The 23,037-nt window shown below is 45.2% G+C and overlaps 1 protein-coding gene across 1 annotated transcript; it reads right to left on the reverse strand.

Moving 5' to 3' along the window:
* Nucleotides 1–1,096: 1,096 nt before the first annotated feature.
* On the reverse strand, nt 1,097–21,911 carry LOC142202445 (tetratricopeptide repeat protein 39A-like). Its single transcript, XM_075272552.1, has 18 exons — nt 21,866–21,911; nt 17,532–17,633; nt 15,721–15,852; nt 15,426–15,481; nt 12,761–12,828; nt 11,492–11,556; nt 11,288–11,387; nt 10,495–10,560; nt 10,209–10,317; nt 9,714–9,781; nt 8,688–8,747; nt 7,597–7,758; nt 6,759–6,850; nt 6,562–6,682; nt 5,079–5,190; nt 4,693–4,807; nt 4,228–4,344; nt 1,097–1,451 (listed from the first exon to the last, which is right to left on the reverse strand). Exons 1-18 carry the CDS (start codon nt 21,892–21,894, stop codon nt 1,331–1,333), a joined length of 1,695 nt encoding a protein of 564 aa, XP_075128653.1. The 5' UTR covers nt 21,895–21,911; the 3' UTR covers nt 1,097–1,330.
* Between the last annotated feature and the right edge of the window lie 1,126 nt (nt 21,912–23,037).

Below are 23,037 nucleotides of genomic sequence, written 5' to 3' on the forward strand. Positions count from 1 at the left end.
AGAGACGGGGACACAGTGTAATGAAGTATCCTGTGGGAGCTGCTTATGCTTGTTAATGGATAAAACAATCCTTTCCACTTACTGGTGGTCTTATTTTATAATAAGATACGTCCTGAGCAAGAAGTGGAGGGCGACCTACTGTAAGCGCATACACCCGGCCATACACGCGTGTCACATCCCTGCCATGCAGTTAGACATGATTGTATTGTATCAGGGGCGAGGGTCTACCATTACATATGGGCCTGTACCAGGGGTGTCTTAATGCTTTGTTGGGAAGCGGTGCAGAATATAATGGCGCTATACAAGTACGCTAAATAAATAACCTATCCCCGTCCCCTCACAGGTGCCTGTAATGATCTCTCCATCTTGCCGCTCATGGCGCCTCCCTGCTGCAGACATCATTAGTCAAAGCCTGGAGATGCCGGGGTGTCCTGCTTAATCCTAGTAGGCTGCGAGGCCCCCCCCCCACTACCATAGGGCCCAGAGCACAACTGCAACTATATCTCCTGCTAGAGGCGGAACGAAGGAGGAAACGGATTAGAACATTTACATAGCACAGGAGGAGATAAACACCTGGAAGGAAAGGCGCAAATATTACGTGGCACCTACAAGACAATCCAAAGAGCCGACCTCGGGGCAGCTAAAGTCTTCAGGTTGGCACTTGGCACAAACCTACACGGCTTTACAGGTACGTATAGCTCTGTATAGATCACCATTGTAAGGATTGTTACACTATGGCGGCCTGTGACATGCTATTCACTCCTTTAGTTTCTTCTCTCTCCCTTAGTAATAGGCTCTGACTAATAAGGCCTAATGCACATTACCGAGGGTACAGGCCGAGACCCTGTAGTGGGAGGGGCAACTGTCACATGGCTCCTCCCTCCTGTGACCCTATGGTGGGAGGAACTAAATCAATAGCTCCTCCCTCTTGTCTACACACAGTGACACACAGAACAAGATATTACAACTATATAATTTATTACATTTACATCCGGTATTCTGGTTCAGACGCTGCCGTCATGGCCACAGATCGTGCGTCCTCCTGACAACCAATCAGAGGCCAGGTTTCATTTGAGAACCTCCGACTGGACACATTTTGGGGTCGGGTCTCCTGTGCACTATTGTAGCTCACAATTTAGCACTATTATTACGGTTTCCTCACCAGTTCATTCATATAAAACATATCAGAGTCACTGGGGAGTAGTTTGGTATTGTTACCAAGAGCAACCAACAGGGGGCAGGCTCAGATTTTGCACTATTAGAGTAACCTTCTGGGTTGCTTCCTATTGGTAATATCTCTGGTATCGCTGATTTAGCGGTGTCATGGCGGTCATGTGGTGCTGGCGCCATCTGTGCTGTTCTCCTCCGAGTCTGGAGCTTTAAGCTTGGAGAGTGCGGCGTGAATCCTGAAGAGGGTGCGCGATTCCATGGAGTAATTCTTGTAATTGTTTCTATAGGAGATGGAAATAAACAAACTGGAATAAGGGAAAGAATTCCTTGTCTATGTGGCGCAGGTTCCTGCAGATCACACCTGAGCATTGCTGTATGGCATCTGCTTCAGCACAAGCTCTCCCCACAATCCAAATGTGAAAGTTTGTGTGTTTGGATGTTTGTTCCTCAATCACGCCTAAACGGGCGAACGGATTTACCTGAAATTTCGCACATACATACCGTAGGTCCCGGAATGAAACATAGGCTACTTGGTATCCCCGTACACAACTGGGATTCACGTCCGCGAACGGTGGTTTTCACTTCAGAATTCGCTGAAGGACCTGAGATGACGTCATCCCAGGGCCTTCAACCGCTCACCCGGTTGGATGGCGCTTCTGTGTGGGCGGAGCTATCGGACGGCCAGCAAGCAGAAGAACATGGCGTCGCTGAGCGCTCCGGAGCGTTCGGCACAAGCGGCCGTACTGTGGGGTAGCGAGACGTGCATCGGCTGACCCACCTGTGTGTGCACGCCGCATGATCGCAGTGTTCTGCCGCGGCCGGGGAGCGAGTCACCTGCGCCGCTGTTTGGAACGCCTGTTCAGCCTGCTGTCCTGCACACAGTCTGCGGTTGCACACAGTGTCGCGAAACAAGCTGTGGTGAGTACGCCGTGTCATTCAGCCGCGGGACAGTGCATGTGGCGGCAGGGGAGTTAGGGGAGTTTGCGGAGGGGGGCCGCAGGAAAATTTGGTTGGGGATGTAGACCCCAGGGGCCGTGGGAGGGATAGGGGGGGCAGGGGCGCCATGGGGGGCCTATGGAAAGAATAGGGGCGCAGGGGGTGCCGCGGGGTGTGGCCGGGGCCATGGGAAAGAGAGGGAGGCTGGGGGCGCCGGGGCGGGAAGGGGCATGAGCGCAAGGGATGAGGGCGGCAGGGGGGAGCCAGAGGCAGCCAGTAGGTAGAGAGGTCGCGGGGACAGGTGAGGAGCACAGGGGGCAGGAGCACACAGGGGTGGACGTGACGTCACATGGCAGATCATAACCAACGGCGAGTGCCTAAATATGAGCGGCTCAGCGCCAACGCCAACCCGCAGACGAAGTCGCGGGCAGATGCTAGTACTCATATACAGTCCTATGAAAAAGTTTGGGCACCCCTATTAATCTTAATCATTTTTAGTTCTAAATATTTTGGTGTTTGCAGCAGCCATGTCAGTTTGATATATCTAATAACTGATGGACACAGTAATATTTCAGGATTGAAATGAGGTTTATTGTACTAACAGAAAATGTGCAATATGCATTAAACCAAAATTTGACCGGTGCAAAAGTATGGGCACCTCAACAGAAAAGTGACATTAATATTTAGTAGATCCTCCTTTTGCAGAGATAACAGCCTCTAGTCGCTTCCTGTAGCTTTTAATCAGTTCCTGGATCCTGGATAAAGGTATTTTGGACCATTCCTCTTTACAAAACAATTCAAGTTCAGCTAAGTTTGATGGTCGCCGAGCATGGACAGCCCGCTCTCAAATGATCTGAAAACAAAGATTGTTCAACATAGTTGTTCAGGGGAAGGATACAAAACGTTGTCTCAGAGATTTAACCTGTCAGTTTCAACTGTGAGGAACATAGTAAGGAAATGGAAGACCACAGGGACAGTTCTTGTTAAGCCCAGAAGTGGCAGGCCAAGAAAAATATCAGAAAGGCAGAGAAGAAGAATGGTGAGAACAGTCAAGGACAATCCACAGACCACCTCCAAAGAGCTGCAGCATCATCTTGCTGCAGATGGTGTCACTGTGCATCGGTAACAATACAGCGCACTTTGCACAAGGAGAAGCTGTATGGGAGATTGATGAGAAAGAAGTTGTTTCTGCAACCACGCCACAAACAGAGCCCCCTTAGGTATGTAAAAGTACATTTGGACAAGCCTGTGGACTGTTGAAACAAAGATTGAGTTGTTTGGTCATACAAAAAGGCGTTATGCATGGCGTCCAAAAAAAAAACAGCATTCCAAGAAAAACACTTGCTATCCACTGTAAAATTTGGTGGAGGTTCCATCATGCTTTGGGGCTGTGTGGCCAATGCCGGCATCGGGAATCTTGTTAAAGTTGAGGGTCGCATGGATTCCACTCAGTATCAGCAGATTCTTGAGAATAATGTTCAAGAATCAGTGACGAAGTTGAAGTTACGCCGGGGATGGATATTTCAGCAAGACAATGATCCAAAACACCGCTCCAAATCAACTCAGGCATTCATGCAGAGGAACAATTACAATGTTCTGGAATGGCCATCCCAGTCCCCAGACCTGAATATCATTGAACATCTGTGGGATGATTTGAAGCGGGCTGTCCATGCTCGGCGACCATCAAACTGAACTGAACGCGAATTGTTTGTCCAAAATACCTTTATCCAGGATCCAGGAACTGATTAAAAGCTACAGGAAGCGACTAGAGGCTGTTATCTTTGCAAAAGGAGGATCTACTAAATATTAATGTCACTTTTCTGTTGAGGTGCCCATACTTTTGCACTGGTCAAATTTTGGTTTAATGCATATTGCACATTTTCTGTTAGTACAATAAACCTCATTCCAATCCTGAAATATTACTGTGTCCATCAGTTATTAGATATATCAAACTGAAATGGCTGCTGCAAACACCAAAATATTTAGAACTAAAAATGATTAAGATTAATAGGGGTGCCCAAACTTTTTCATAGGACTGTATATATTAAGTGGAATTATAATAAACTACTTCACAACAATGCCCCCTAGTGGCAGCAGCGGGAGACACACAGAGGTACCTACTTGGCACGTCGCAGCAGGGGGATGGCGTCTTCTCCTCTGCGTTGCAGCATGTATAACAGACTCAGCTCCAGCAAGGAGTTCGGCACTAAATGGTGATCATACTTTATCTTCTTCTCACTGTACAATAAGATATAAGATTATCAATAAACACTCCGCCCCTGAGCACGCTCCACAGAGAACGCCGACATAAAACGTTGCGTCATTTTATCAATGGTTGACTTCTACCATAAGGATTTAGCTTTGGTCATGAATGGAGAAGAAAATCTCGTATCCTGCCGAGTGTCTGCTATCAGAACACAGTGGATTGTGGGAGCAGAGGCTCTCGCCGTTACGTCACGTCTGACCTCGGGGTGGGGATAATTTGGTGTCCGTTTCCGTGGGCAATCGGAAGAATTTTGAAAGGACTAATGTATATGACCGGGGATGGCTTGAAATAACACAAAGTATATACAAACCATTACTGACCTCTGGGAGATGTGGAGGAAGCATTGCTCAGCCTGTGCCAGCCGCCCCCGATGCTTCAGACATAGACCTTTCAGTAGTAAAATGGAGCAGTGGTCGTCGTCCAGGTATTCATTGGCTGTAGAGGAAAGCGTATATAGGTGATCTATATGTATATGTGGACCTAGGGGCATAACTACAAGTCCATGGGTTCTGGGGCAAACGCTCAGCTTGGGCCCCCCTGCCTTGATCGCTGCGAGCTCTACAGTAATACCAGTACTTATGGGCCCCCTACGGCTCCTGGGCCTGGTTTGTCTGCTCTCTCTGCACCCTCTGACGTCATGCCCCTGTGTGCCCCCATACCATTCCTTATGTCTCCCCTGATGGCGGCATTCTGGCACATTACTCACCTGGCTCCTGCAGCAGGCGGCTCTCAGCCATACAAAGTGTATGTAACGTGTCTTCTGTCAACTGCGGGTCCTTCCCAAGTACTGAGAATCCATTCCACAAGTACATCATCTCCTGCAGGATATAAGGATGTATATATTACTCTGCTGCTTAAAGGGGCGGCTCACACAAACCTCCTGCACCAGGTATTCCTATATTGTGCCGATACTACAGGCCCTGGCTACAAGGGACAAGAAGATGGCGGCAAAGACACAGCAATGGAAGGTGGACTATAAAGTAAGGAGTTGTCCTATCCATGCTGGGGTGTCCCTCACCAGATAGTCTTATATCTACTACATTAGAGCTGACCACACATGAGACAATCGTTGACCAACCGAATGTTATAGGAGAGGAGAGAAGGCCACTGCTGCAGAACTTCATCCCATGAACCAAAGGATCGGGCATGTTGAAATCCAGCTGCCTAATCCTTATCCCCCTATCACCAGCCACTGGGAAGAGTCAGAACGACACCATACACAGATGGTTGGCTGAACCAACCAAAATTGTATGGGAGATGTGTATGGTCGGTTCACATCGACCCCTGTCCATATGTTTGCAAAATGGAAAGAGGTACGGCACAAACGCTTCCCATCTGAAAAAGTCAACACCCCAGTCAGGAGCTCCTGGGGCCCTAAACCAACCCCCCCCAGCTATAATGTACCACTTATAGATATATATATATATATATATATATATATATATATAGATCTTCTCTTATTAGGAAGATACCTTATGAGCCCCTATTAGAGATGAGCGAACAGTAAAATGTTCGAGGTTCGATATTCGTTTCGAGTAGCCCCTCAATATTCGACTACTCGAATCGAATATCGTTTCAGGGGTAGGCAACATTCGAGTGAGGGTCGGGCTGGATCCTCCGAGAAGTCTTCTCCTTGCAGCTTCCCCGCGGCGTCTTCCAGCTCTGAATTCACTCTGCCAGGCATCGGGCCTGGGCAGAGCAGACTGCGCATGCCCGTAATACAAGAAAATGGCCGGTTACAGTCAAAGTGGCAGTCGGCTCTGCCCAGGCCCGATGCCTGGCAGAGTGAATTCAGAGACGGAAGACGCCGCGGGGAAGCTGCACAGAGAAGACTTCTAAAGGTAGGAGAAGAACCAGCATTGATTGGCCGACTGTATAGCATTCAGCCAATCAATGCTGATTCTGCATCGAACTTTTCCATTCGAATAGCGAGTGGTACTTGATTGAGTACGAGTATTTCGAATACTGTAGTATTCGATCGAATGCCTACTCGATTGAATACTACTCGCTCATCTCTAGCCCCTATAGCTCCTGCACCTTTGACAATCCCTAAAGTTACGCCCCTGATCCCAGTCATCAGTTCTGAGTGGGGAGGGCGATGCCAAGCAAAAAATTCTGCATGCCCCCTCCCCATAAGAAATGAGAGTAACCCCGTCTATCTGCACTTATCACAATAACGAAGCACCCACCAGGGCAGGGACGGGTAAGCGGACAGGACCGTCAGGCTGGTACCTCCTGGCCTTGCGGATGGCGTACTTTTCAGTGGGTGGAGATTTTCCAGCTATTTTCTGTTTCAATGAGGGCACAAGCCTGCGGGTACCAGAGAGGGAGAGGTTAATGGCTCCTCACAAATCTGTGATGGGCCCCAGCAATATAGAGTCAGTACCTGAACAACTCCACCTCGCTCTCTCCGAAAGGCCGAGGCTCATCGGCAGGTAACATGCTGAGAAAGGCCGCCTTCATGTACACGTACATGGCCTGGGGGGGAGGGGAGACGAAGAGATGAGGACACACAGTCATGGGGGGGGGGATCAATGTCTGGAAAGAGTAGATGGAGGACTTATTCTAGTCTACTAGTGTAGGGTACACGCCGGTCAGGCCAATAAAGTGGGGGCCCCTCTATGACATAGTAGCAGAGCATTCCTCTATATCAGTTTACTATACAGTGCCCAGTGTTAAGACAATGGACTCGCCTTACTAACACCAGTCTTCATGGCCGCGGAGCCTCATATTTGACAAGGCACTTACCTCCTCATACATGAGACATGTCCTATACTGGGCTGTGAGCCTTGGGGGGAATATATGCCAATTCCTAACCAATGGCCCCAACCCATGTCCACCTTCACCATGCCCCCTTCCAGGAAAATGCCGAAGGCAGCGCAAATTTTTTTAAAAATGCAATTTTTATGCCAGAAAACTGCTCTATAAAATACAACAGATCTACCCCAATATTATCAGGAGACAGATTACTAGAACCAGCAGGGAGTGCTGGAAGATTTCAGCTCTGAAGACTGCAGAACTGTGAATGCAGCTCTAGACTAGACTACAGGCTGTAAATCAGTAAGACAAGGGGAACAAATCCTTTATATTCCTTTGTATGTGACTGGCGGGGTCTGTAGTTGTCTCTAACTCTGCAGGTGAGTGGTAGTGAGGGAGGAGGTAAATGCCAGGCACAGGGGTAAGAGGGGTACCAGAGGAGGGGTAAGGGGGTAAATCTAAAGCACCTTAGACCAACGGCTTTCCTTGCTCAGGAGATCGGCATAGAAGTACGCCACCTTCCAGATGCCCTTGTAGGCAAAGCACCACATCAGCTCCCAGTAACACATGTGGTGAAACTGCTTCCAGGACTGCTGGGCCGAACATCCAACCTCAAACCAGTGGATGGCCTGGGAGGGGGCGAGAGAAGAAACTGAAATGAAGGATGGGTACCCCAAGTGAGACGGGTAGCACGAGAACAGGAAAACACTGTCTGCAAATTTCCATAAAGTACAAGATCCCTGGTGGTCTGGAGGAGTTTAGGGATCAAGAGCAAATCTCTATGGTGTGTATATTATCCCTGTACTGTGACATCACTGGGTGTATTATCCCTGTACTGTGACATCACTGGGTGTATTATCTCTGTACTGTGACATCACTGTGTGTATTATCCCTGTACTGTGACATCACTGTGTGTATTATCTCTGTACTGTGACATCACTGTGTGTATTATCTCTGTACTGTGACATCACTGTGTGTATTATCCTGTACTGTGACATCACTGTGTGTATTATCCCTCTACTGTGACATCACTGTGTGTATTATCCCGTACTGTGACATCACTGTGTGTATTATCTCTGTACTGTGACATCACTGTGTGTATTATCCCTGTACTGTGACATCACTGTGTATTATCTCTGTACTGTGACATCACTGGGTGTATTATCTCTGTACTGTGACATCACTGTGTGTATTATCCCTGTACTGTGACATCACTGTGTGTATTATCTCTGTACTGTGACATCACTGTGTGTATTATCCCTGTACTGTGACATCACTGTGTGTATTATCCCTGTACTGTGACATCACTGGGTGTATTATCTCTGTACTGTGACATCACTGTGTGTATTATCTCTGTACTGTGACATCACTGTGTGTATTATCTCTGTACTGTGACATCACTGTGTGTATTATCCCTGTACTGTGACATCACTGTGTGTATTATCCCTGTACTGTGACATCACTGTGTGTATTATCTCTGTACTGTGACATCACTGTGTGTATTATCCCTGTACTGTGACATATTAGTATATTTGAGTTTTCCCTGCTTCGCTCTTACTTGATCAATGTTTCCTTTAATTTCTTCAATCCTTCCAGCAAAAAACAGGAATACGGCGCTCTGCGATGAAAGAAAAGACACACAGGTTACAAATGCAGCACTACAGACTTCTGATAAGTGCACGACATATACATACGGTATGTAGCGGAGTTCCTTCTGTGCACTGCGAGTTGGATCACCGATAGCACATCAGGATACAACACAACAATATCTCATTTACAGATTCAGCTCTGCTACATGTGTGATACGTTAGGACTTGGGTCACAATAACTGTTATGATCTCTTTGCTGACAACCACTGACTTTTATACACGCCGCTTCATTTGATTTCTTTCAGAATTTGCAGTTTTTATATTGACCACTAGATGTCAATAGGGGGGTTACTGGTTTAGGCAAAGCAACTCACTTTTCAGCTGCTGTGAAGACTAAATCTTATTACCTCTTGTGTTTCTAGTAAGTCGCCACGACTAATACTGCATGTAAGACCGCAATGATACATGTGAAAACTAATGTAGTATATTGCCCCAACATCAGTGCAGTTACCATGGGGGTATAGACGTTGTGGTCACACAAAGACGTGGGGGTCTGAAGCCCCTCTGCCAGGAGACAAGGTTGGGGGGTCTGCCATCCATTATGTGGATTACTAGGAGACTGTAAAGCTTTAATACAATGGCCTATGTTTAATGCAAATGTGTCAAACATCCCTGAGGCTCCCAAAAAGAAGAGTGACCTCCGGGACTCCCAGAAGAGTCGCCAAGTCTCCTGGGCGAGGTGACCTACTCCGGCATCTGCCTGGCTAGCAGTCAATTTATGTGCCAGTCATGTCCAGAAAAGGGGTGTCACATCCATGTCATATACATGGGGTGTGCCCAGGGGTAATAGGCGGTGCGGGCCCACTCATAGGGGCGTGGCCACTTCATAGGGGCGTGGCCTCACTCTGCACCATTTTCCCAGACCTCATTGACCACGTGTTGACAAGTTCAGTTTAATGTTACTCCAATTTCCAGCTATGGTGATCGGTGCTCACCGTAGGATATCGGCTGAGGTATGGCTGAAGAAGGGATTCTGCTTCCGAGACATCTTCCTCACCAGTACCTGTAAAACATGAAGAGGACTCCTAGGACCACAACCTTCTCAGAAGTCTACAAAAGGTCTCCAAACTATTGGGTCAACATTTTGAGACGTTTCTGTCCATGTTCTCAGAATCGTAAAATTCAGTGGATGGTTCCAAATAAGAAGACCTTGTCCCATCAAGACATCAGTCCAGAAGAATGAAGGGATCAAGTCTGGGTTCGGTATGGGTTTGAGGGTCAAATATGGAGTTTGTATTCATTTAGAAGTAAAGTTTAGATTCTGACTTTGTTCTGGTGTCCATAAGGATCTAAAGGGCCAACTCAACAGACAATATAGACTATTACATTCTGGATTTGTGATCACAAGACGTTCCTCCTAAGTCTACGACCAACTTTACGACTCAATCACAGAAGAAAACATAGAAGAAAGCCACAAGGAGAAGACTCACCCAGGATGAAGCTCAGGAAGGTGTAGTAACACAGCAGAAGCATGGTGCACAGCAGGGAGCGCAGGTTATAAGACATGGCCCCTTCATGGAGTTGGGACAGACCATAGTCCTGAGGAGGAACAGGACAAGATAAGAAGACCAAAGACATGCCCGACCTCCCTGGTGGCTCCACAAGGTCTTCCTGCCGATGTACGGCCAGTTATACCACACCATCTATACACCTTATTATAGCTAAGGAACAGATATAAGACTATGCACAGACGCTGGAGGACACATAAGAAGAGACCTTATCTCCAGAGAAGCCAGCAAATTCCAGGATCTTCAGAATCCGCGGAGGGAAGAGAGACAACGTCTGAAGGGAACAAAGAGAAGTCAGTGAGTGGGGCTATAAGTCCATGGATACGGCTACCACAAAAAGTGAAGACAATTTTGTAAACATATTACTGTACTGAGTTACAGCTTGTATTATACTCCAGAGCTGCGTTCACAAGTCTGCAGGCTTCAGAGCTGAAATCTACCAACATTCCCTTGTTATTTGGTGTAAGCACAGAACATCCTTAACTGTACAATAGAAACTTATATAGGAAAAGACGTCTCTGTGCTGCGTTATAGGTGCCCAGTTAACGTGTGTCGGGTACAACCTTGCTGATGGTTTCCGTGACCAGTAGCAGAACTCTGAGTACAGCTCTGGAGTCTGGAGTCTTTTATCTGACTTTCGTAACACAAACAATACTACAGTACAGCAATATTGTCTTGATTTGAGACCAGCAACCCCAAGGGGGCAGCTTCTTGAATCTTTGGTATACCATAGATCACGTAGTTGCTATGAGGCCTGGCCCCGGGGTTGCAAGACCTTATGGGAGGCAAATTGCCATTCAAGTCCCCCCTACCCCAGAAAATGACCGCTGTGATGTACAATACACATATACATTTACCTCCAGATAGAACTCCACTGGCAGCAAAAAACAGGAGAAAAAACATGAATAAACTTACTGCAATACGTGACAGTAAAACATCCCCCAATATCGTAAGATCCTCACAATGACACAACCTATATACAGAATATACAAGACACTCACCAGATTAAATGCTCCGATACCGAGTGAGACGCCGCCCTGGAGGTGAACGTGGGACTCGCCCTTCTGAAAGCCATTAGACTGCATGAAGTTATTCAGATCCCTGGAAAAGGAAATTTATATCAGAATTAACCCCGAGGGAGAAACGGAGTCACCGCAGGAAGTCAGAGCATGATGGGAGGTGCAGAGAGAAGGACCAGATCTTACCTGTAGATGAGGTAACTGTTCCGAACCTTCATGCCACCCTTTATAAAGTTTATCATATTCTCATCCTGTATAGAATAGATGGAAAGAATTAATCCTATAGCGGCTATATTCTTATACATAGGGGGCAGTATTATAGTAGTTATATTCTTATACATAGGGGGCAGTATTATAGTAGTTATATTCTTGTACATAGGAGCAGTATTATAGTAGTTATATTCTTGTACATAGGGGGCAGTATTATAGTAGTTATATTCTTGTACATAGGAGCAGTATTATAGTAGTTATATTCTTGTACATAGGAGTAGTATTATAGTAGTTATATTCTTGTACATAGGAGGTAGTATTATAGTAGTTATATTCTTGTACATAGGGGGCAGTATTATAGTAGTTATATTCTTGTACATATGAACAGTATTATAGTAGTTATATTCTTGTACATAGCAGTATTATAGCAGTTATATTCTTGTACATAGGAGCAGTATTATAGTAGTTATATTCTTGTACATAGGAGCAGTATTATAGTAGTTATATTCTTGTACATATGAGCAGTATTATAGTAGTTATATTCTTGTACATAGGAGGTAGTATTATAGTAGTTATATTCTTGTACATAGGAGTAGTATTATAGTAGTTATATTCTTGTACATAGGATGTAGTATTATAGTAGTTATATTCTTGTACATAGGAGCAGTATTATAGTAGTTATATTCTTGTACATAGGAGCAGTATTATAGTAGTTATATTCTTGTACATAGGAGCAGTATTATAGTAGTTATATTCTTGTACATAGGAGGTAGTATTATAGTAGTTATAGTCTTGTACATAGGAGTAGTATTATAGTAGTTATAGTCTTGTACATAGGAGTAGTATTATAGTAGTTATATTATTATACATAGGAGCAGTATTATAGTAGTTATATTCTTGTACATAGGAGCAGTATTATAGTAGTTATATTCTTGTACATAGGAGCAGTATTATAGTAGTTATATTCTTGTACATAGGAGCAGTATTATAGTAGTTATATTCTTGTACATAGGAGCAGTATTATAGTAGTTATATTCTTGTACATAGGGGTCAGTATTATAGTAGTTATATTCTTGTACATAGGAGTAGTATTATAGTAGTTATATTCTTGTACATAGCAGTATTATAGTAGTTATATTCTTGTACATAGGGGCAGTATTCTATGATATAACATGTTTTCGCGCATCTCTGGGTCTCCTAGATGACGCCTTGGGGATTATTTGCAGATGAATATGGCAGACGTACCTGTAAAAAGATCAGAGCCGCCCGCTGTAGCAGACACTCAGCAAAGCAAACTTCTGCATGTGCTTCAACTACAAGATGAAAGACACCAGTGTAACCAGTGTGTCAGGTCCTTACACCACAGTGTTCCCCAGCAGGCGAGGTTACATAAAGATGTCCATACATTATGGGACTACAGAGTACAGGGCAATAAAACCCGCGCCAGACAATGACATCAGATGCCTGATCTCAGCCCGAGGGCAGACTCACATCACATATTCACAATTCAGCATAACTTTCAAATGTTTGAGTCACTCTCTTAAAATATACACGGCAGCTGCTGCTGAACCTCTTTATAAGAGAGAGGGACAGAATGTTTGACTTCCTCTTGCACTAACACAATACAGCAATGTGTCAAATAATGCCATATCAGCACATTTCATTCTACAATCTAGGTCTAGATATATGGCAGGGTCCATATTCACTATTGGGCTATGGAGGAGAGGTTAGAGCAATACTAGTTAGTGAATACGGTGCTATTACACTGCAGTATTATGTGGGCTCTTCAAAAGAGAATTATTAGGATACTGAACACTATTTGGGCATTATATGGCAGTATAATCTTGGAACTAGATGGTGGTATTATATGGGCTATAGTACAAGAAAACTGCTGAAAATGGCAGGAGGGAGAGAAGACCCCTGTGCTTGTTGCCCATGACCCTATGATGTTTCAAATCAGCAGCAATAGTGCAGTGACCCCTCCACTCACAATGACCCCCATAACAGTGTAATACACAGAACCCTTCTCATAACATTGTCACCAACAGCGACCTGCCCGTAACATTGTCACCAACATCAACCCTTTAATAGACAATTAAAAGTTAAACAGTTTTGCAAATATTAATAAAAATTTAGCAAAATAAAAAAAAAAAATTGTTACCCCCCCCCCCCCTCAGTTGACATTAGTTGTTTTGATCAGTTGCCAATGGATACAACCATGAATGTAAGAACTTTCTATGAACAGAATCCCAGCCATGATGTCCTTATTGTGGTCAGGTTATCTTCTCATACATGTAGTGTCCCCTCCTGATAACCAGCCATGATGTCCTTATTGTGGTCAGGTCATCTTCTCATACATGTAGTGTCCTCCTGATAACCAGCCATGATCTCCTTATTGTGGTCAGGTCATCTTCTCATACATGTAGTGTCCTCCTGATAACCAGCCATGATGTCCTTATTGTGGTCAGGTTATCTTCTCATACATGTAGTGTCCTCCTGATAACCAGCCATGATCTCCTTATTGTGGTCAGGTTATCTTCTCATACATGTAGTGTCCCCTCCTGATAACCGGTCATGATGTCCTTATTGTGGTCAGGTTATCTTCTCATACATGTAGTGTCCTCCTGATAACCAGCCATGATGTCCTTATTGTGGTCAGGTTATCTTCTCATACATGTAGTGTCCCCTCCTGATAACCAGCCATGATGTCCTTATTGTGGTCAGGTTATCTTGTCATACATGTAGTGTCCTCCTGATAACCAGCCATGATGTCCTTATTGTGGTCAGGTTATCTTCTCATACATGTAGTGTCCTCCTGATAACCAGCCATGATGTCCTTATTGTGGTCGGGTTATCTTGTCATACATGTAGTGTCCCCTCCTGATAACCGGTCATGATGTCCTTATTGTGGTCAGGTTATCTTCTCATACATGTAGTGTCCTCCTGATAACCAGCCATGATGTCCTTATTGTGGTCAGGTTATCTTCTCATACATGTAGTGTCCCCTCCTGATAACCGGTCATGATGTCCTTATTGTGGTCGGGTTATCTTCTCATACATGTAGTGTCCTCCTGATAACCAGCCATGATGTCCTTATTGTGGTCGGGTTATCTTCTCATACATGTAGTGTCCCCTCCTGATAACCAGCCATGATGTCCTTATTGTGGTCAGGTTATCTTCTCATACATGTAGTGTCCCCTCCTGATAACCAGCCATGATGTCCTTATTGTGGTCGGGTTATCTTCTCATACATGTAGTGTCCTCCTGATAACCAGTCATGATGTCCTTATTGAGGTCAGGTTATCTTCTCATACATGTAGTGTCCTCCTGATAACCAGCCATGATGTCCTTATTGTGGTCAGGTTATCTTCTCATACATGTAGTGTCCCCTCCTGATAACCAGCCATGATGTCCTTATTGTGGTCAGGTTATCTTCTCATACATGTAGTGTCCTCCTGATAACCAGCCATGATGTCCTTATTGTGGTCAGGTTATCTTCTCATACATGTAGTGTCCTCCTGATAACCAGCCATGATGTCCTTATTGTGGTCAGGTTATCTTCTCATACATGTAGTGTCCTCCTGATAACCAGCCATGATGTCCTTATTGTGGTCAGGTTATTTTCTACATGTAGCGCACCTGTCTCATAACCCGTCACAATAAGGACATGGCTGGGATTCTTGACCATAGAAAGTTCTCACATTCATGGCCGTATACATTGGCAACTGATCAAGACAACAGATGTCAACAGTGAGGGGAATAAAAAAAATGTTTTTTTTGCCAAATTTATTATAATTTTTTTTATTATTTGGATAATATCCGTTTACAAAACCTCGAATCCCGTACAGTCCTAATACAGCGGAGGGTTTGTTACAGTTGTATTCAGCCTAGAGTAAAGTTTCGATCTCACCTTCTGTAAACATTTCTGCTCCGGATTTACCGATGAGGGAAGTTTTCTTCCGGAACCTGAAGGAACAATATAATCACATGACGGGATCACGGGCACATTGTAGTCAGTATACACAATTTCACTAGGTCTCTGTTCACAAGCTGCAGTTTTTTAATTTCATACATGGTCACATGATTCTCTTAAATTGCCCCCAAACTCTTTCTAATAGTATAGTATATTACATTGAAGTCATTTATTATCCATATCTACAAAGGAAGTATAAAGTGGAGTTGCCCTTTAAATCAACAAGCCTTACCTTTGGCATATTTCTTGCGCCTGTTTCATCACCTGACCGGCGTTGATGATGTCATCGTGTTCAAACGTCATCATGGCCTGCATCTCCAGGATAGTGCCATACACCAGACTGTGGTACATGCTCTCTTTAGCCCTGTCCACAAGGGAAGGGGGGGGGGGAATGTTAAAATCCAATGGGAAAATGTTTGTAAATCCCAACTATATGGCCTTAGGCGGAAGTCAACAAATTATTATTATAGGTCGCATCCATAAACCTAAGACTATGAGAGAAAAAACTAAGATGATGGCAAACCAGGGGAAGGAACTTTAAAGGGAGTGCGTCAGCAGAATCAAGACACAGATAATGTAGATAGGTTACAGTCACGTGAATCAAATGGGGCTTTCCCTTTAAGAATCTCTGTCCCTATTACTTTCTCTGGGTTTGTCAATATTCGAATGAGCTCTTTGGTGCAGTGAGGGTTTTGCTGAATATCTTTTTGGAGCAATCACAATGTCTTCATTGGTCCAAAGAGCTCATTTACACATTAACCAAAATGGCAATATCTCGGCAACGGAGGTGAAAACAGTTTGATTCAGGTGTCCATAACCTATCTATCTGCAGGGCTGGGGTGATATGCTGGGTCTGGTGACAGTAACCTATCTATCTGCAGGGCTGGGGTGATATGCTGGGTCTGGTGACAGTAACCTATCTATCTGCAGGGCTGGGGTGATATACTGGTTCTGGTGACACTAACCTATCTATCTGCAGGGCTGGGGTGATATGCTGGTTCTGGTGACAGTAACCTATCTATCTGCAGAGCTGGGGTGATATGCTGGGTCTGGTGACAGTAACCTATCTATCTGCAGAGCTGGGGTGATATGCTGGGTCTGGTGACAGTAACCTATCTATTTGCAGGACTGGGGTGATATGCTGGGTCTGGTGACACTAACCTATCTATCTGCAGAGCTGGGGTGATATACTGGGTCTGGTGACACTAACCTATCTATCTGCAGGACTGGGGTGATATGCTGGGTCTGGTGACAGTAACCTATCTATCTGCAGGACTGGGGTGATATGCTGGGTCTGGTGACAGTAACCTATCTATCTGCAGGGCTGGGGTGATATGCTGGTTCTGGTGACACTAACCTATCTATCTGCAGGGCTGGGGTGATATTCTGGGTCTGGTGACAGTAACCTATCTATCTGCAGGGCTGGGGTGATATGCTGGTTCTGGTGATACTAACCTATCTATCTTCAGGACTGGGGTGATATGCTGGTTCTGGTGACACTAACCTATCTATCTGCAGGGCTGGGGTGATATACTGGTTCTGGTGACACTAACCTATCTATCTGCAGGGCTGGGGTGATATTCTGGGTCTGGTGACAGTAACCTATCTATCTGCAGGGCTGGGATGATATACTGGTACTGGTGACAGTAACCTATCTATCTGCAGGGCTGGGGTGATATGCTGGTTCTGGTGATACTAACCTATCTATCTTCAGGACTGGGGTGATATGCTGGGTCTGGTGACACTAACCTATCTATCTGCAGGGCTGGGGTGATATGCTGGTTCTGGTGACAGTAACCTATCTATCTGCAGGGCTGGGGTGATATGCTGGTTCTGGTGACACTCCCATTAAAGGGAACTTTATCACCTACATTTTCTAGTTAAACAATTAGGTGGTAAGACAAAGTTTATTTTCTGATTGTAAATTTTTTTTTTTCTAATTTCAGTACAAAACTATGGGGCGGCCATCTTGCCTGAGCTGCTGTGTTCAGTTAACAGCAGTTCAGTGAGTTGCTTTACAGCATCCGGGGGAAGGGCTGTCACCTTGGTTGTAGGAGGTCCAGGCTTTCATTGAAGCGATTGTTCAGAAACAGATTCAGAGCGTCCATACAATCACTGAGATCCCGGGACAGGTCCATGTTAGACCTGCAAATACAAAATCACACACCCTGTCCTTAAAGGGAATCTCTACTTACTGGTAACGTAATTATAAAAACAGAAATGTCCAAGATGATACATTTATAGCAAGTGCACAAATCAGAACTAAATCGAGTTACTGAGCCCCCAAAGAGCCTTAAACCAGGACCAGGAAGTATAACAGTGACCGGACCGGTCGCCATTACCCGGCCTTTCAGATTCTGACCATGTAAGGGAACGTCCCCGACACCCCGTATATTGTAGTCAGTAAAACGAGAAACTTCCAGCTCAGGAAAGAAGAAGGAATAGAAAATAAAGGTAAAAAGGTAATGTATTCCCCATAAGATCTATAAATAACCCCCCTCATTCCTACTCGGAAGTAAGAACACTGAGAGGGAACCACCCTGCGGTATGTTTACTATTGGTGGGGAACGCGGAGAACTCACACATATAATCATTAATGAAGGGTCATTATATCTACAGCACGGAACACAATGAGACTGACCAACAGTACACCGGAAATAAGAGGATCAGGAGCCGGGGTACTGTAATAAGATGTTACAGGGGTAATAAGAAGATCAGGAGCCAGTTACTGTAATAAGATGTTACAGGGTAATAAGAGGATCAGGAGCCGGGTTACTGTAATAAGATGTTACAGGGGTAATAAGAGGATCAGGAGCCGGGTTACTGTAATAAGATGTTACAGGGTAATAAGAGGATCAGGAGCCGGGTTACTGTAATAAGATGTTACAGGGTAATAAGAGGATCAGGAGCCGGGTTACTGTAATAAGATGTTACAGGGTAATAAGAGGATCAGGAGCCGGGTTACTGTAATAAGATGTTACAGGGGTAATAAGAGGATCAGGAGCCGGGTTACTGTAATAAGATGTTACAGGGTAATAAGAGGATCAGGAGCCGGGTTACTGTAATAAGATGTTACAGGGTAATAAGAGGATCAGGAGCCGGGTTACTGTAATAAGATGTTACAGGGTAATAAGAGGATCAGGAGCCGGGTTACTGTAATAAGATGTTACAGGGTAATAAGAGGATCAAGAGCCGGGTTACTGTAATAAGATGTTACAGGGGTAATAAGAGGATCAGGAGCCGGGTTACTGTAATAAGATGTTACAGGGGTAATAAGAGGATCAGGAGCTGGGTTACTGTAATAAGATGTTACTGGGTAATAAGAGGATCAGGAGCCGGGTTACTGTAATAAGATGTTACAGGGGTAATAAGAGGATCAGGAACCGGGTTACTGTAATAAGATGTTACTGGGTAATAAGAGGATCAGGAGCCGGGTTACTGTAATAAGATGTTACAGGGTAATAAGAGGATCAGGAGCCGGGTTATAGTAATAAGGTATTACAGGGTAATACGAGGATCAGGAGCCGGGTTACTGTAATAAGATGTTACAGGGGTAATAAGAGGATCAAGAGCCGGGTTACTGTAATAAGAGGATCAGGAACCGGGTTACTGTAATAAGATGTTACTGGGTAATAAGAGGATCAGGAGCCGGGTTACTGTAATAAGATGTTACACTGGGGTAATAAGAGGATCAGGAGCCGGGTTACTGTAATAAGATGTTACAGGGTAATAAGAGGATCAGGAGCCAGGTTACTGTAATAAGATGTTACAGGGGTAATAAGAGGATCAAGAGCCGGGTTACTGTAATAAGATGTTACAGGGGTAATAAGAGGATCAGGAACCGGGTTACTGTAATAAGATGTTACTGGGTAATAAGAGGATCAGGAGCCGGGTTACTGTAATAAGATATCACAGGGTAATAAGAGGATCAGGAGTCGGGTTACTGTAATAAGATATCACAGGGTAATAAGAGGATCAGGAGCCGGGTTACTGTAATAAGATGGTACAGGGGAATAAGAGGATCAGGAGCCGGGTTATAGTAATAAGGTATTACAGGGTAATACGAGGATCAGGAGCCGGGTTACTGTAATAAGATGTTACAGGGGTAATAAGAGGATCAAGAGCCGGGTTACTGTAATAAGAGGATCAGGAACCGGGTTACTGTAATAAGATGTTACTGGGTAATAAGAGGATCAGGAGCCGGGTTACTGTAATAAGATGTTACACTGGGGTAATAAGAGGATCAGGAGCCGGGTTACTGTAATAAGATGTTACAGGGTAATAAGAGGATCAGGAGCCAGGTTACTGTAATAAGATGTTACAGGGGTAATAAGAGGATCAAGAGCCGGGTTACTGTAATAAGATGTTACAGGGGTAATAAGAGGATCAGGAACCGGGTTACTGTAATAAGATGTTACTGGGTAATAAGAGGATCAGGAGCCGGGTTACTGTAATAAGATGTTACACTGGGGTAATAAGAGGATCAGGAGCCGGGTTACTGTAATAAGATGTTACAGGGTAATAAGAGGATCAGGAGCCGGGTTACTGTAATAAGATGTTACAGGGGTAATAAGAGGATCAGGAGCCGGGTTACTGTAATAAGATATCACAGGGTAATAAGAGGATCAGGAGCCGGGTTACTGTAATAAGATGGTACAGGGGAATAAGAGGATCAGGAGCCGGGTTACTGTAATAAGATGTTACAGGGTAATAAGAGGATCAGGAGCCGGGTTACTGTAATAAGATGTTACAGGGGTAATAAGAGGATCAGGAGCCGGGTTACTGTAATAAGATGTTACAGGGTAATAAGAGGATCAGGAGCCGGGTTACTGTAATAAGATGTTACAGGGTAATAAGAGGATCAGGAGCCGGGTTACTGTAATAAGATGTTACACTGGGGTAATAAGAGGATCAGGAGCCGGGTTACTGTAATAAGATGTTACACTGGGGTAATAAGAGGATCAGGAGCCGGGTTACTGTAATAAGATGTTACACTGGGGTAATAAGAGGATCAGGAGCCGGGTTACTGTAATAAGATGTTACAGGGTAATAAGAGGATCAGGAGCCGGGTTACTGTAATAAGATGTTACACTGGGGTAATAAGAGGATCAGGAGCCGGGTTACTGTAATAAGATGTTACAGGGTAATAAGAGGATCAGGAGTCGGGTTACTGTTATAAGATGTTACAGGGTAATAAGAGGATCAGGAGTCGGGTTACTGTAATAAGATGTTACAGGGTAATAAGAGGATCAGGAGCCGGGTTACTGTAATAAGATGTTACAGGGTAATAAGAGGATCAGGAGCCGGGTTACTGTAATAAGATGTTACAGGGTAATAAGAGGATCAGGAGCCGGGTTACTGTAATAAGATGTTACAGGGTAATAAGAGGATCAGGAGTCGGGTTACTGTAATAAGATGTTACAGGGGGTAATAAGAGGATCAGGAGCCGGGTTACTGTAATAAGATGTTACAGGGTAATAAGAGGATCAGGGGCCGGGTTACTGTAATAAGATGTTACAGGGGTAATAAGAGGATCAGGAGCCGGGTTACTGTAATAAGATGTTACAGGGGTAATAAGAGGATCAGGAGCCGGGTTACTGTAATAAGATGTTACACTGGGGTAATAGGAGGATCAGGAGCCGGGTTACTGTAATAAGATGTTACACTGGGGTAATAGGAGGATCAGGAGCCGGGTTACTGTAATAAGATGTTACAGGGGAATAAGAGGATCAGGAGCCGGGTTACTGTAATAAGATGTTACAGGGTAATAAGAGGATCAGGAGCTGAGTAATGGGGGGTAATGGGTTCCCATATTACATGACGGTGCTCCCTCGCTGTACATAACAGTGCAGGGTGTGTATACCTAGACAGGTTGTGTAGTAGAAGATAAACAATGAAGTGGATGAGACTGATCAGGAATAACAGGAGTGGCCGGATATAATGGAGATCACAGCTGCTGGCGATAGAAATCCACAATGGTCCATTCAGGTCTCTACAGTGTTACTGGCTTTAAATATGGGTCAGATCCGCCAGCTGTGACCACCTGGGCCATGTAAAGGAGACCATAGGTCTGTTAGTCGCTGACTAGTCACTAGGGACTGGTCTGATGTGCAACATGGAAACCCCCTTTAAGAATAATTGTTGCCAATGTACACAAGTCCGTGCTTTGGCCTCTGGGACACTTAGTTGGTGACTACCCTGTCACTGGTGAATATATCTGACACTAGTGCCCACATGTCATCCACATGTATGTGTAGTATATGTTTGTGCAGATGCCTGTGGCTAGTCGGTGACTACCGGAAGCCCCAGCTGTCCCCCGGCTAGTGATACCCCTAGTGCCGCTCTGCAGCAGCCCCTGCCCCGGGAATCATCCCTACCTGCCCGCAGGATCCTGCTCCCCGCTCATGCTGCGACTCTCGCTCCAAGCACCAGGCCACGCCCACTGACACCTGTCTCCCAGAGGAGGAGGATCTATTCTCAGCCACGCCCATTCTGCGGGACCGTCCCGTAAAACACGCCCCGTGACACGTCAGCGCACAGGTGAGCGCTAGCCACGCCCATCAGAGCTGTGCGGGGATTAGTTGCTGCATTGCTAAGAGATGTGAATGTTACTATGGCCTATCTCCTAGAGTGGCCCAGGAACCTCGGTCCCACCCTGCCGGTCCCTGACTAGCAGAGATTTCTATTCTGGCACCTGGGACCTCACGTGATGTGCCGGAATTATTAAAGGGGTTGTCCACAGAGATGTAATTAGACTAAGCCCACACGGCAACACTAGCCGTGCGACCAAAGATTTCTGGGTTGCCCTGTGGCTTGTGTACCAATGTAAGCGAATGATGTCGCGTTACGACCTGAGGGGGCTGCAATGGCAACTTCTGGTCGCAATAAGATCCAAGAACTCATGGCTTTTTGGGACTAGAAGTCCCGACAGGACGATCATTGGTCACACAATGGAAGTAGCCATAGACCGAAGAGGGGCATAGCAGACTCCATTCTGAAAATATCGTCCCCATAGTGTGACAGTGGCGCACTGATGCCCCAGAAATACACCCATAGAGCCTGTCATTGTTGCCCCATAGTGTCTTTCACTGATGCCCCCATAGTACCTGCAACCATACTATCCGTGACTGATGCCCCCATAGTACCTGCAACCATACTATCCGTGACTGATGCCCCCATAGTACCTGCAACTATACTATCCGTGACTGATACCCCCATAGTACCTGCAACTATACTATCCGTGACTGATGCCCCCATAGTACCTGCAACTATACTATCCGTGACTGATGCCCCCATAGTACCTGCAACCATACTATCCGTGACTGATGCCCCCATAGTACCTGCAACTATACTATCCGTGACTGATGCCCCCATAGTACCTGCAACCATACTATCCGAGACTGATGCCCCCATAGTACCTGCAACCATACTATCCGTGACTGATGCCCCCATAGTGCCTGCAACCATACTATCCGAGACTGATGCCCCATAGTACCTGCAACCATACTATCCGTGACTGATGCCCCCATAGTACCTGAAACCATACTAT

This window comes from Leptodactylus fuscus, chromosome 5, assembly GCF_031893055.1.
Source record: "Leptodactylus fuscus isolate aLepFus1 chromosome 5, aLepFus1.hap2, whole genome shotgun sequence".
Lineage (NCBI taxonomy): Eukaryota > Metazoa > Chordata > Amphibia > Anura > Leptodactylidae > Leptodactylus > Leptodactylus fuscus.